The sequence below is a fragment of the Mauremys mutica genome, chromosome 22 (assembly GCF_020497125.1).
Source record: "Mauremys mutica isolate MM-2020 ecotype Southern chromosome 22, ASM2049712v1, whole genome shotgun sequence".
NCBI classification, from domain to species: domain Eukaryota; kingdom Metazoa; phylum Chordata; order Testudines; family Geoemydidae; genus Mauremys; species Mauremys mutica.
Window position 1 is genome coordinate 22880432 of NC_059093.1, and position 13322 is coordinate 22893753.

A 13322-nucleotide genomic window follows, 5' to 3' on the forward strand; every position below is an offset into this window, starting at 1 on the left:
TGTAAGTTAATATTTGCATGTGGAGTTTGGGGGGGGGAAGTCACCCACCCAGAAAAATGCAACCAAATGTGTGATCTTATTAAAATACTAATTTAAGTCTTAAGAGGTAGATGAGCAGAATGTTTAATTAGCGTCATATGCACAGAGTGGCCTCCCAATTTTGGCTAGGCCAAGCCAGTACTCTCATCATTCAAACCCCTCCCTTAAGACCTTGCGTTGTGATTCCCATGGGGAATGAGTCGTTTCCTCACCGTTTCCTCCTCTTTGACTGGGAACCCCTTCCCAGGCAGGGTCAGGAGTCACTTGTGTCACTGGTTTAAAGTTTGCCAATGGAACAATAGACCTACATGAAAAATACTAGTGTAAGTAGTGCCAAAGGAATGCATGCTAATGCAGGTCAGTGCCACGTTAGACAAAAAACACTGCCATCAAGTGTGAGCAGCTCTTACTAAACAGACTTTTCTTTATTTAAGAAGCTCATAAAAACAAAGACATACATTTCTAAACTATGTACATCTGTGTTAGCCAAAGCCAGGGGACAGTTTAAATATAGCTTTTTTAGCCTTCCAACCCATGTGTATAGTAACCCTACTTGAGATTTCTCAGAGCTAGATGAGGGCAATACAAAAGATTCTCCTGCTATAGACATGTAACTTGCATCGATGGCAACGCCATCCTTTAGAGACAGACCCAGTGTCAGAGGCAGAATCATCCCCGGAACAGCACTAGTAACATGCATAGTAATGTAAAATGTGTACTCTAGTCAATGTCCCATCCCCTACTTTTTAAAATTTGGATCCCAGCATTGTCTTGGTTTTCAGAGACTAGCTAGCTACTCTCAGGATTGTTTTTAATTTATCTTTAATCCAGTCTTTAACTCCTGCATATTCTTTCACTCAAGGGCACACTGCAATACCCGTCACTTATAACGTGTACATAGCACCAGAGTTGGGCTTTTTAATCTTACAGATAACAATCCAGACAGATCATCAGGAGGTAATTTTGGAATGTCCCAACAAGTGGCATTTTTGCTAGAGGTATGACATGGATTGTATGGCATTTACAAAACTCCCCAAATTAAGGGAGAGGGGCAAGGAGAGAACCTGAATGAGAGTTGTCAGAATGAACTTCAAGGACTAAAGGCAACCCACTATTTAGCTGCGATGTAAGTCCCACTCCTAAGAAGTTCTAGAACCCAATTGTATAGACTCATTGTTCACCATGAACTCAGCCCAACAAGCAGGAGACTCTTCTGCATGGTAGTTAGATTATACTTGGAATGTTTTCAGTGAAAATCCAGGAGGTATTACCCCTGCCATCTGCTACCAGTGGAATGGTAGCTTCTGCCCTGCTGTTAAACCGGTAAGGAACAGGGTCTGGTTTTTATCTTATATTTTGAACAGAAACTGAACCCAGAGTTTCAAAACATTCCGACAGCCACCATTTAAACGCCTGTTGGGAGAGAGGTGTGTATGTGCAGACTCACTCACTTTTCTGCCAGCTCTTCAATGAACACGGCCACCATGTCATCAGGTCCAACCTCCTGGATATGAGCATTGTAGTACTTACCCCCAGGCTCCAGACATACCTGAGGAGGAAATAAAGGGGGGGGTAGGTAAACCCAAATGGTGACACATTAATGGTGCTCTGGTTTCCCCCAATGGTTGGTAACATAGGAGCTGTTTTCATGCTGCTCACATACCACTGAGTTAGCTTCAGAGTCCTGGAATACCTCAGTCCAGCACTCCCTGCCCTACCCGACAGAGACAGTAGAAGAGTGGGCAGCAGAGGGAGAGAGACTGCAGGAGCAGATACAAACAACAACAAGAAAAAAGAAGAAGAAGAGATGACCTCATGGATGGAACAAAGGCAGGGAGGGGGACAGGTCAGAACCAAAACTGCCTTGTACGATTCAACTACTAAACTAAACAGGGGACACACACACACAGTGTCCATCTTTCATCTCCATTCTGCTGAGGTTCGTATACAGTGCCAGTCACTGTGGTGTCTGTGCATTTCAAGAGTTCAGTCTTAAGCTCCTCTACTTTCAGGATTTATAGCACTGGTTCCTGGTCAGCTTCCAAGCAGCCTTTCCCATGTACTATCTTGTGCTAGTTTTGAATTTACAGAAAGTTAATTTAAAAAAATCATTCAGATGACCCCATCATATTTAATAGCTATAATGAGAGAAGAAATATCTGAAGACCCTATGAGTTCAGATAGTTTTATGACTTAATATACTTTATTTAAAGCAACTTTAATCATTCATCATTACTGAATCTGCTTCAAGCACTAACCTGACACTTGTCTCCTACATAGTACCGTCTCCCAGCAAACATGAAGTAATCAGTTTTTTTAAGTTCTACAAGAGATCAAAGTGAAAGTTTAAGCTAGGTTCCTTTTTTACCCATTACCCAGAATTGCACTCAAGTATTATAGGCTGAAACGAGTGAATTATCTCCTGTATTTTCCTGGACATCGTTGTGTGAGCACTCTGAACTACCAAGTAGTCCCTTCCAAGGCTTGAGCACTAGGGAAATGTTGAACTCTCCCCACAACTTGGGATGCCACAAAGCATAGTGACAACTCCCATGCGACTGCCAGCAGTCAGGCTCTGGAGGAAGATAGGCATGCAAGACAATCTGGGAGGCACAAAGGATCCAAAAGCACTTTACAAAATACATATGCAACAACAGGATCACTTTGCTCATCACGGAAATTCAGTCTTTTCTGGGACCAGTGTACAGCAATGCTATATAGAAATGTTGGGCCAGAAACAAAGGATGTCCCTTTCTTCTGAGGGTCTGGCTACACTTGCAGCTGTACAGCGCTGGGAGTTAAACCTGTCTTCGTACAGCTGTGTAGGGAAAGCGCTGCAGTCTGGCCACACTGACAGCTGCCTGCGCACTGTCGTGGCCACATATGCAGCGGCATTGGGAGCGGTGCATCAAGGGCAGCTATCCCAGCATTCAAAAGGGGGTGGGTTGGAGTGTGACAGGGAGCGTGGGGGAGAGAGAGTGGATTTTTGGAGCCGACACTCTGTCAGCAGCTGCCTTGCAAGTTACAACCCCCTCCCCCACCCCTCTCTCGCTCACTGAAAGCGCCAGATAAGCAGCCTCCCTGAAACAGACCCCCACTCCCCTCCCTCCCGCACGCTGTGCTGCTTCTCTCCTCAAGCCCCCTCTCTTCAAGCGCTAGCTGTGGGTGTTCCAAAGGCAGCTCATTCACAGCAAACAGGAGCTGTGTTTGGTTTTTTGATAAGCAACTCCGGGAGCCCAGAGTTCACAACAAAACAAACAGAGGTATCACAACAAAACAAAGAGCGTAATCTTTACTTAAAAGCATTATGGGAAGCTTCCAGAGGTCAGTTACAGCATAGTAAGATTATTCCCAGTGTATCTACTCCGCACCTCACCAAAAGGAGCAGGCAGTGTAGCTGTACTGGGAGTCGAAAGCCCAGCCTGGCTGATGGAAGAGATGAAAACACCAAATGCTGACCAGTTGTGATCATTTTGTAAGGCGGGATGGGATGTAGCTGGATAATTGTAATTTACTTAAAACTCCCTGACAGGGAAATTCTGAAAAGTTATCCTTCCTTTATCACTCCCAAAGTGTCTGTATCGCGCTGTTGCACACTGGGAACTGGCTGCTCTGTTTAGTCCCAGAAAGGAATGGAGTGAACATTTCCCTGGTGCTCAAGCCCCTGGAGAGCTGGAGAGGAAGGGACCACTTGTCTCATTTGACAGTTCAGAGTGCACACTAACCGACCCTGCTCCTTTACTGTTACTCTGAACCCAAACACGTTTATGGAACACGAGCCTTTGTGCAGGCACTGCTACCATAAAGTAAAAAAATAACCCCCCCATTTTACATCTGAACACTATCCGAAAACAGTGTTACAAGACGATACTCTGCTATTGCATTTAGCTTTCCTGAATCCCCCTATATTCTAGTCCAGAACCAGTATGTTTTTCTCAACAGATCAGATTTCAGGAGCACAATGCACATCATAGAAGACTGGAAGTACTCTAATGGTTGCTTAGATATGAAAATAAGAAGTCTCTGGCTGGTAACAGGATGTATGCTCCACAGATATGTTTGCTGGGTTAGACAATGCCTATTACATTTCAGGTACGTGGCTATCTGCTCAAGCCTCTGTGCAGGTCCAAAATATTTGTAAATTAGTCAATAAAACAACCTCATTGAGCCTCAATAACTTTTAGCCAGGAATTTATAGCATATATACAACGTGGTTTTTTGGGTACCTTTTCTGCTGTCCAACCAAATTCCAAACTCTACATTTCGATAGAGCCCAGGGTCCAGGGCTTTTAGCACGCTGTAGGCAAAAGGCATCTTTGGTGGATTTTCTGGACACTAAAACAGAGTTAAAATGGACTACAATTAAAAGCGTGCCATATATTCACAACACTTTCCTTTCCTTGCAGAGGGTCTAATTATTTTAAACAAGCATATACACTTTGTCTTCCCTGCCTCTTTCAGTTCCACTAGGACAGGCAATTAGTTTGCTTCAAGTAGAGAAGCAAAGAAGAATATGAACAAGTCTTTAGGTATTATGGCTTCTGAGGCTCGTGGACAAAGCAAATAACTTCAACATGATCTCTATTTAATCACGGACTCTATACTGAGCTCTTTGATTTCAGGATAGAAAGTTTTTAGTGACAAGGTAAAAATAGGTAAGGAAACTAAGCAGGTGCAGACCTTCAGAAGCAGCTGACCACACAACTTCAAATCAAAGTCAATGAGTGTGTGTAATATATATCACACACACACACACACACACACACACACTGAATGTTAGCTAGAGCAGTGTTTTGAGCCAGGCCTGGTAAAATGGAACAGCAGCACTGTTCATGTGCCTAAAATAAAATTAGATTAAATAAGATAAATTAGATGGTTTCTAAGTAAGAGTCCAGATGAGGGATTGTTCGCCAAATTTTGTTTTTAAGCTAGCTAGAGAACAAGAGAGTCTTATCTCATAAAAAGCTTATTTCTGAGAGGCTCAACAATTAATTTCGAAGACGAGATAAAGAATACCAGGGCTAAAAACAAAACATGCACATGTAAGCCTGGGGATTTACACCTGTTTTATTTCCTCAACAGCAGCATTTAGAATAGGAAGGGCTGATTCAACCTTAATCACAGTATCATAAACACTAATGAGAAAGAATTGAAGGCTTCTCCCTTAATTGCCAAACCTTTGCCTCTTCAGTGCCTTCTCTGAGTTTATCTTCAGGTGGATTGTCAGTATTGTTGCCTTCCCAGTCTTCCTCTCTAAGCAATTTAAAAATAGGATTACAAAATACAATGCAAGATTTCTGGCCAGCACTGAAATCAACAAGATCAAAGTGGCTGAATGACCTTACAGAAGAATTATGGTGCCATCAAGTGATAAGATGCAAGCCAGAACCGAACACTATTTAATGTAGTACAAATATGAAGTTGTGCACCTGCAACACTCAAACACACTAAACCTTTTTCTGATTGTAAATAAAATGTTCTCCCCCCACCACTCCAACCCCTTTAGTTCAGGTCTTTCATGCAATAGCAGCTACCACTGTTTTATGTTTAAGGAAAGGTCAGCCCAGTTCCATTCTGCAAACTTGAACACTCCTTCAGTTGTTCCACTCATGGGCATTATGGAGTCCCCCCACCCTTATTTTTTATTTTTATTTTTAAATCTTAGACACCCTTCTTAAGGAGTCCTTAAGTGACAAAATGTTTAAGAACTGCCAGAGCCAGCAACTTAAATTGAGTTCTTTCTGGCTTGCACTTCATCACCATTAATAAGGTCAAATGTTGTCCTCTCATCTGTACAATCCCATTGGTTCCTACCCCATCAGTGGCACTGCAAATGAGGGCAGGGTTTGGTCCTAAACTTAGGGCATAGTTTTGTTAACGACGTACAAGCCAGAATAGAATCCAGCTCACTTTCTCATAGTATTACCAGTCTTGCTGCTGCCATACTAATAGGAATTAAAGTAGCATAATTGTTTCTCGCTAAAGGAAGCCAATGTTTCTGCTTACTCGTGATTTGTTCAGTAAGAAAGTGCCAGTTGACTATAGCCAGTGGGAGAGGTTGCTGCTCAACCACACGTCACTTCCCAGTCCCAGGGAAAGCATGCTGCTTTTTCCACAATATGCTCAGACTCTGGCTCGGTACCAGGACATTGGAGAATGAAGGCAGATGTTCCACGTGGCAGCTTAGAACACAACTGGTAGGCTAGTCCCCGCCCCCCCGCAAAAAAAAACCTACGTTTAAGTGATCAGTTACCATTCACAGGATATTTTGTTTTTAAACTAGTACCTCCTTTCTGATGAAGTGTTGGACCCTTCCTTGGGAATGCAATCAAAGTTTGCATCCTCACTTCCAACAGAGGCACTCTTTCTGTTCTTTTTGTCCCCACTTCGAAACATGTCAACTGCAGTTCTCAATTCCTCCTTCCCCACGCCAAACACATCTTTGTACAGGATCTCGTACAAGACAGCTGGGAGAACAAAGCACACAGAACCCAATGGTTTTGACTTGGTGCCAGACAAAGAACACCTGGAGTCTGATAGGTGACCTTAGAGTAGCGGATGTGCTCATTGTGGACTTCCACCACATACCAATTACACTAAACGCCATTCAAAATGGTTAACGAGCTTTCCACTTTCTTCTCCCTTCAGTTCCCCTCTCCTCCCAAGAAAGAGAACAATGTTGAGAAGTACTTCAAATACACTATTTGTAATGGAAAGAGTAAGAGTTAATTTACCCTGACAAACAGCAGCATCTGCCTGAAATTGTTTTGTATACACAGAGTCGTAATGGGAGTTACCGGAACAACACAGCAAGATCTTGAAGGAAAAAAACAAAAAGCTTTGAGGAAGAAATAAAGGAAAACTAAACATGTTCTAGCTCAAGACTACAACTCCTTTACTCATTCTAGGGCCAGTGCTTTAACTCACTGTCCAAACAATGGCGGTGCTTAGTATAAACACAAACAGAGTGTTAGAAACAGAGTTGATCCCTATAAAAGAGATTGTAGCAGGTATACAAATAAGTTTGTCTATTACCCCCATGGATACTCTTTAGTCATCTCATGAACTGTTAAAGGGCAAATATGAGAGACTTTTCTGAGAGTAATAGGTAATAAAGGTAATAATTGGAGATATACCAATCTCCTAGAACTGGAAGGGACCTCGAAAGGTCATTGAGTCCAGCCCCCTGCCTTCCCTAGCAGGACCAATTTTTTGCCCCAGATCCCTAAGTGGCCTCCTCAAGGATTGAACTCACAACCCTGGGTTTAGCAGGCCAATGCTCATACCACTGAGCTATCCCTCCCTAAGGTAGTCAGCTACCTTATGACCAACTAATGGTCTAGACGCTAAATGCCAATCACTCTTACATTTCAAATCCCCAAACTGCAAAAACGTATTGGCCCACTAGTATCAAAGTAGAGGAAAAGCTAAATACAGAACTTTCCCTACACCCTGTAATTGTAGCAAAACCTCAAGTGGGTTTAGACTATTTACCTCTTTACATAATGCAAACGTCACAAAAAAAAATCAAGCTAATTAATTTCTATCCAGGAAGGGAAAAAAATACACCCCAAAAATCTCCTCTGCTCACTTTTGAGGGAGGGAGAAGAGTGCCCTTTCTTCACCCATATATTTGTTTAATCTTGATACCTTCACTTTGCTCATTAGCAACTCAATCCAAGTGTCTCATTCTAGCTAGATTATAAAAAACAGCCACAGGGAACTGCATTGGAAAAGAGGAGATTAAGGGGGGATATGATAGAGGTCTATAAAATCATGAGTGATGTGGAGAAATTGGATAAGGAAAAGTTATTTACTTGTTCCCATAATACAAGAACAAGGAGCCACCAAATGAAATTAATAGTCAGCAGGTTTAAAACAAATAAAAGGAAGTTCTTCTTCATGCAGCGCACAGTCAACTTGTGGAACTCCTTGTCTGAGGAGGTTGTGCAGGCTAGGACCATAACAGTGTTTAAAAGATAATTGGATAAATTCATGGTGGTGAAGTCCATAAATGGACATTAGCCAGGATGGGTAAGGAATGGTGTCCCTAGCCTCTGTTTGTCAGAGGATGGAGATGGATGGCAGGAGAGAGATCATTTGATCATTGCCTGTTAGATTCACTCCCTCTGGGCACCTGGCATTGGCCACTGTCAGTAGTGAGATACTGGGCTAGATGTACCTTTGGTCTGACCCGGTACAGCTGTTCTTATGTTCTTATTCAGGCACCATCACCCTAGAAAAGCCACAGTTGATCAAATGGGAAGATTCCTGGGCTGTAATATCATAACTCCTGCAGCCAACAGGAACTTATTCTAGCAAAAGGTTAACTACTGTTCAATGAGAGTGTTCAGCTGTGAAAGCATCAGCCCTGCTGAAGTTAGCTTTGGTTTTGTTTTCTGAGTGGGCAAAAAGTGCAGACACTTCACTTGGAGTTACAAGAGCAAAATGGAAGTGACAAGCTCATTCGAATGGAGTGAAATTAGAGCCATCTAGGAGTGGGAGGGTAGGAAATTGGCTCCCATTTCCTTACCTTGTCTTCAAAGCCATTGTTTGTAGCACAAGTGGGTGGCCGTCCAGGGTTCTGGTACAGAATAAAGTCTCGGCTAGGCAAGAAGGGGAAAATCAAGAGAATTGAGAGAGAGCAGGCGTTTAATGTAAGTGCTTGTTATGAAGATATCAGAAGGAATAATTTTGAGAATCCACTGTTGGTTAATAGAGAGAATGGGAGCAGAATATTTTTCCTAACAAGTGAATGCTGACATTAAATTTAAGCAATAACTAAAGACTGATTGCTCTGATAGTAAGGCAATTAACCCTTAAAGTAGTTCCTGAACGGGTTAAAACCTCAGTACAGGATGCCATTAGAACCTTGTAGAAATCTAATTGTTCATTTTGGACTGGAACAGGACGCAGAGCGTTTTAGCGTCTCTGCCAGTAGGCTCCTAAACTGTTTGTTCAGAAGTGGCAGTATTTTTTTTTTTAGCAAGACAGACAGTGCCTGCAGCAGACACATGTCAGTTGAAATGATAATTTATTTTAAATGCATTTCTAGGCATGTACACCGAGCAGCACGTCTCAGTTTCTGAATTTTCAAGGCCACCTCATATAGAGAGCACAGAGTTTTACTTTTGTGTTGGCAGTTAACTTTTACAGCCAGCATTAGATGTTTCCAGTGCACACAACTCCACATCATTTCACACACTTCCCATCAGTAAGTCTCTCACCATAGACTTTTTTTTTAAAAAGAGTTTAATAGTTATGAAAAATGCCAAATAGACATCACTAGAGACCAAAGCCCTCTGATAATCACAAAGCCAGTATTGCCTGGGCAGCAGCAATGAAACCTCCAGTAGTCGGGGTTAGCTCAATCTCCATGGCGACTAGGTCTTTGTCCTCTTGGGAGACTTACCTAGGATGCCAATTCAGTACATTTCAGGGCATGGGATCCTCTTTACCTGGCATTGGTCTGCAGCCACCCATTCATGTAATAAATATTGACCGGCAGTCACTCCTAAGCCAAGCTGGCCTCAAAGCTAGATTATCATAATGGTCCCTCCTAGCCTTAAAAATCTATCAATCAAGAGATTCTGGGCCCCACAGCTAGTACCCTTAAACATCCAAAGCCCATTACAAAATTAATTTTAATTTAAAATAAAAAAGGAAGAGACTTACTTATACATCAGTGATAGAGCGCTTATTTCCAGTTGGCCAGCCCTTCCCTATGTATATACAAATATTTTGAGATCATGTTAGAAGGTACGAAAATAACTGTTCTTCATCAAACATGGAGTGGAGCTGACCACCGAGCCTGCCCTGCAGTCCCTGGAACGCTATACTGGTTCTCTATATACCATTAATTCAGCTAGTCAACATTTTTCATGATTTTTTTTAAAAGCATTTTCTGACCAGCTCTAACTACTGTGTAAAATTCTTAGCCCCTATCTTTAAAGCTCTAAAAGACACAAACCAAGCTCTACAAAGGAGCACAGGCGTGCGTACAGGGTGTGCCCAAGCACACCTTAATGCACGGATGGGCAAGCTCGTCCTGCCCGGCCCGCCTGAGCTCCTGGCCAGGGAGGCTCCCCCCATCCCCCGGCACCTCAGCGCTCCGTGTCCAGGAGCAGCTCTGGACAGCGCGGCAGCAGCGTGGCTCCGGCGGGACAAGAACTCCTGCTGCACGGAGCCATGTGGTCAGGGGGTGGGGCTGCGAGCCCTGATGGGCCGAGCAGCAGGAGCTCCTGGACACGGCTCACTGAGGCTCCAGGAGAGGGGGGAGGTGGGGGTAAGCGGCATGGTAAGGGGCCAGGGCTGGGGGGTTGGATAAGGGGCAGGGAATCCCGGGGACAGTCAGGGGACAGGGCGTGGGGGGGTTGGATGGGGCAGAGGTCCGGCCGGGGGAGGGGTGCGTTCAGGGGATGGGGAACAGGGGGTTGGATCGTGGGAGTCCTGGGGGTCTGTCAGGACTCAGCCGGGGGGTGGATAGGGGTCAGGGCAGTTAGGGGACAGGGAGCAGGGGGAGGTGGGGTCTTGGGGGTGCGGTCAGCAGACAAGGAGCATGACAGGTCGGGGATTCAGAGGGGGGCAGTTGGGGGCAGGAAGTGGGTGGGGGTTGGATAGGGGGCAGGGCCAGGCTGTTTGGGGAGACACAGCTTTCCCCACCTGGCCCTCCATATAATTTTGGACCCCTCCGGCCATAAAGTTTGCCCACGCCTGCCCTAATGTCTCAAAAAAAATGGCTTTGCATTTTAATTTAAATTGCATGATACTCTATATAGAAAGCTCACGTTCGCTCGCAGCATGCGTCCCCACTGCTGTGGCACTGCATTACCATTGGTCCTCCCCTCCGACTATGATTCTAGAAAATCCTTTGACCTATATCAGCGGCCGTGTCAGGCGTGCCCAGCACAGTGTCTACGGTATTTGTAATCTTTGTCGCGTGTACTCTACTGAAATAGCATAACAAGCCCGTGGCTTTACGTTTTAATTCAATCGTATGACACCCCCTTTTAATTTTAAAATACGGATCAGTTCGTTGTTAAGAGAAGAAAAGGAGCAGTTCATGTGAAAGCGCCTTTTCGAAACTAGCACATGTAAAAAACAAACTAAGAAGCACACTGTCCCAACAGCGCCGCGACTCATGATTTTGTACAATGAACAAGAATTGGCTCTGTCAGTTAATTACAATGATGTGACTGAGGAATTTAAGTCCATAACACCTGGTGAGTGACGGCTCATTCTCTAGGACAGAAAGATGAAGAAACCTTAATCTGTTTTGGTCACTTTGGGTTAGCTCATTATCTGGTTAAGATCATGAAAACCAGACTTTGTATACGCCTGGTTATCACTACAGCAAAAATGTGGTATTTTGTGTCTCATTTTAAGTAAAGTTTAGTTGTTAATTTTTTTAAAAATTAAGTTTAGTTAAGTTTTAGTTTCTTTAGTTTGTTTGATGAATAAAAATAACATCCTTATGATTGAGTATTCAATAAATGTTTGCCTTTAAAATAAATTCCCTGGGTGCGCACCCTAATGAAATGTGCTGCGCACGCCTATGCAAAGGAGTACATCTGAATATACTTCCCTCTGCAATAACAGTGTTTCATAATGAAAAGGAGAAGGGTCTACTCCTCAATCCTTACAATCTAGTGGTAAGTGTAAAACCTCTCACAGGCTGCCTTAAATATTTGTGGGCATTGAAGAAAACCCAACAAGCGGTGGGAGGAGAGAATCAATGTGAAGTGAGGATGTACCCCTAAAATACTTAAGTTCCATCTTTTTTAAATTCTGATTCTTTCTACATCTGGAAATTTGTAAAATGTGAGGATTCCTGAAGAGAAGATCACGGACATGGGACAAGTAAGTATTCAGGTTTTGGCCCAATAATCCTGCACAAAGTTGCAGCTAAACTCTACTAGCTAGACCTGAGGCAGTCTCAAATATATTTTTAAATATTTCTTTGATAAACATGCTAAATTTGCTTTAGATACTGTTGTATCCTGCTCATGTTCACTAGTTAAAAATCTTCAACGGAACAGTAAGGATAAAGGGTGTGGTGACTCACCCCTGCGGCGCCTCCTGCTGGTCACTGGGAATTAGCTCTTTTCCAGACCAGAGCACCCTCTACAGGCCAGTGTCCTGCTGCCGCTGGCCTCCATGTCCCTCCCAGACCCTGGTGCCCCTTTACCCTGTGGTGCTGCCCCCTGGCAGTAACCCCCACACACTCTGCCTCTGGGTCTCCCCTTCCTGGGGAAACCCCAACCCACTATCCCCATCTTGCCTTAGTCTGGGCTACTGCCAGTCACCACCAAGCCCCCGCTCCCAGGGCAGACTGCAGTGTAAAAGCCACTCATCCTAGGCATGGGGGTTCGGGCCTGCTGTCTTCCCCTGCCACCCAGTGCCTTTTTAGGCCTTGATATCAGGCCTGCAGCCTGGGAGGTCACCAGGCCTGAGCTCCCCAGCTCCACCTGCTCCTTCCCCAGCTCCACCCTCCATCCCGTCAGCCGGGCCCTGCTCTCTCCCAGCCTGCAGGGAGCCTGCCTGAGCGCCTGGCTCACAGCCTTTTACAAGGCCAGCTACGGTCTGATTGGGGCATGGCCCAGCTGTGGCTGCTTCCCCATCAGCCCAGCCTTAGGCTCCCCCAGGGCTGTTCCAAACCTTTTAAGGAAGGAGCGGGTGACCACCCTGCTACACTAAGAAAGCAGGGTTCCCCCGCAAAAAACTGGGAAAAATGCAAAATTGGTCAAACATTTGCTATGAATTATGCACCCAATTTTGGAACAGCCTTTTAAAGGTCCAGGCTGTCAGGACCAAAGTTTGGTTCCCTGAGCTGAAATTATGTTGTTGTGGTTTGACAATGCCTCTCTTTTGCCCACAACCAAGACCCTGATCCTGCCATCAGATCTAGAGTCCTACTGCACCCACGCAATGTCCTACTGAAATCAAGAGAGCTCTGTTCAGGTGCATGTGGATCTGACAGCAGGACTGAGGTACAACAGAAACAACATTCAAACCCACATTCCAGCTTTTTGGGCTCAGCCTCAGGAATACGAATCTGGCCTTACCTCTGGATTTCCCAGCCATTCCAGATATTCTTCAAATGAACCTTCCACATACTTAAAAAGAAAAGATAGAATTGATTTAATTAGATGCATATCAATATTCAATCTGCTGGAAACATTAAGAGTCAGAATTTGCACTTTGTATTTAAAGAGTTTAGAAGAAAACTGAAAATATTTTTCTTATTTGTATTACACAGTGCCTAGGAACCTAGTCATGGCTCA

The 13322-nt window shown here is 44.2% G+C and overlaps 1 protein-coding gene across 1 annotated transcript in view; it reads right to left on the reverse strand.

Moving 5' to 3' along the window:
- LOC123354951 (putative bifunctional UDP-N-acetylglucosamine transferase and deubiquitinase ALG13) overlaps positions 1–13322 on the reverse strand; it is a 48976-nt gene that overhangs the window by 30481 nt on the left and 5173 nt on the right. Inside the window, exons 3-12 of the mRNA XM_044997367.1 lie at positions 13104–13154; positions 9715–9761; positions 8573–8645; positions 6774–6855; positions 6326–6506; positions 5217–5292; positions 4266–4374; positions 2298–2362; positions 1491–1588; positions 252–343 (exon numbers count right to left, since the gene is read on the reverse strand). Coding sequence (XP_044853302.1) covers positions 252–343; positions 1491–1588; positions 2298–2362; positions 4266–4374; positions 5217–5292; positions 6326–6506; positions 6774–6855; positions 8573–8645; positions 9715–9761; positions 13104–13154 — 874 coding nt within the window. The remainder of the gene's footprint in view (positions 1–251; positions 344–1490; positions 1589–2297; positions 2363–4265; positions 4375–5216; positions 5293–6325; positions 6507–6773; positions 6856–8572; positions 8646–9714; positions 9762–13103; positions 13155–13322) is intronic.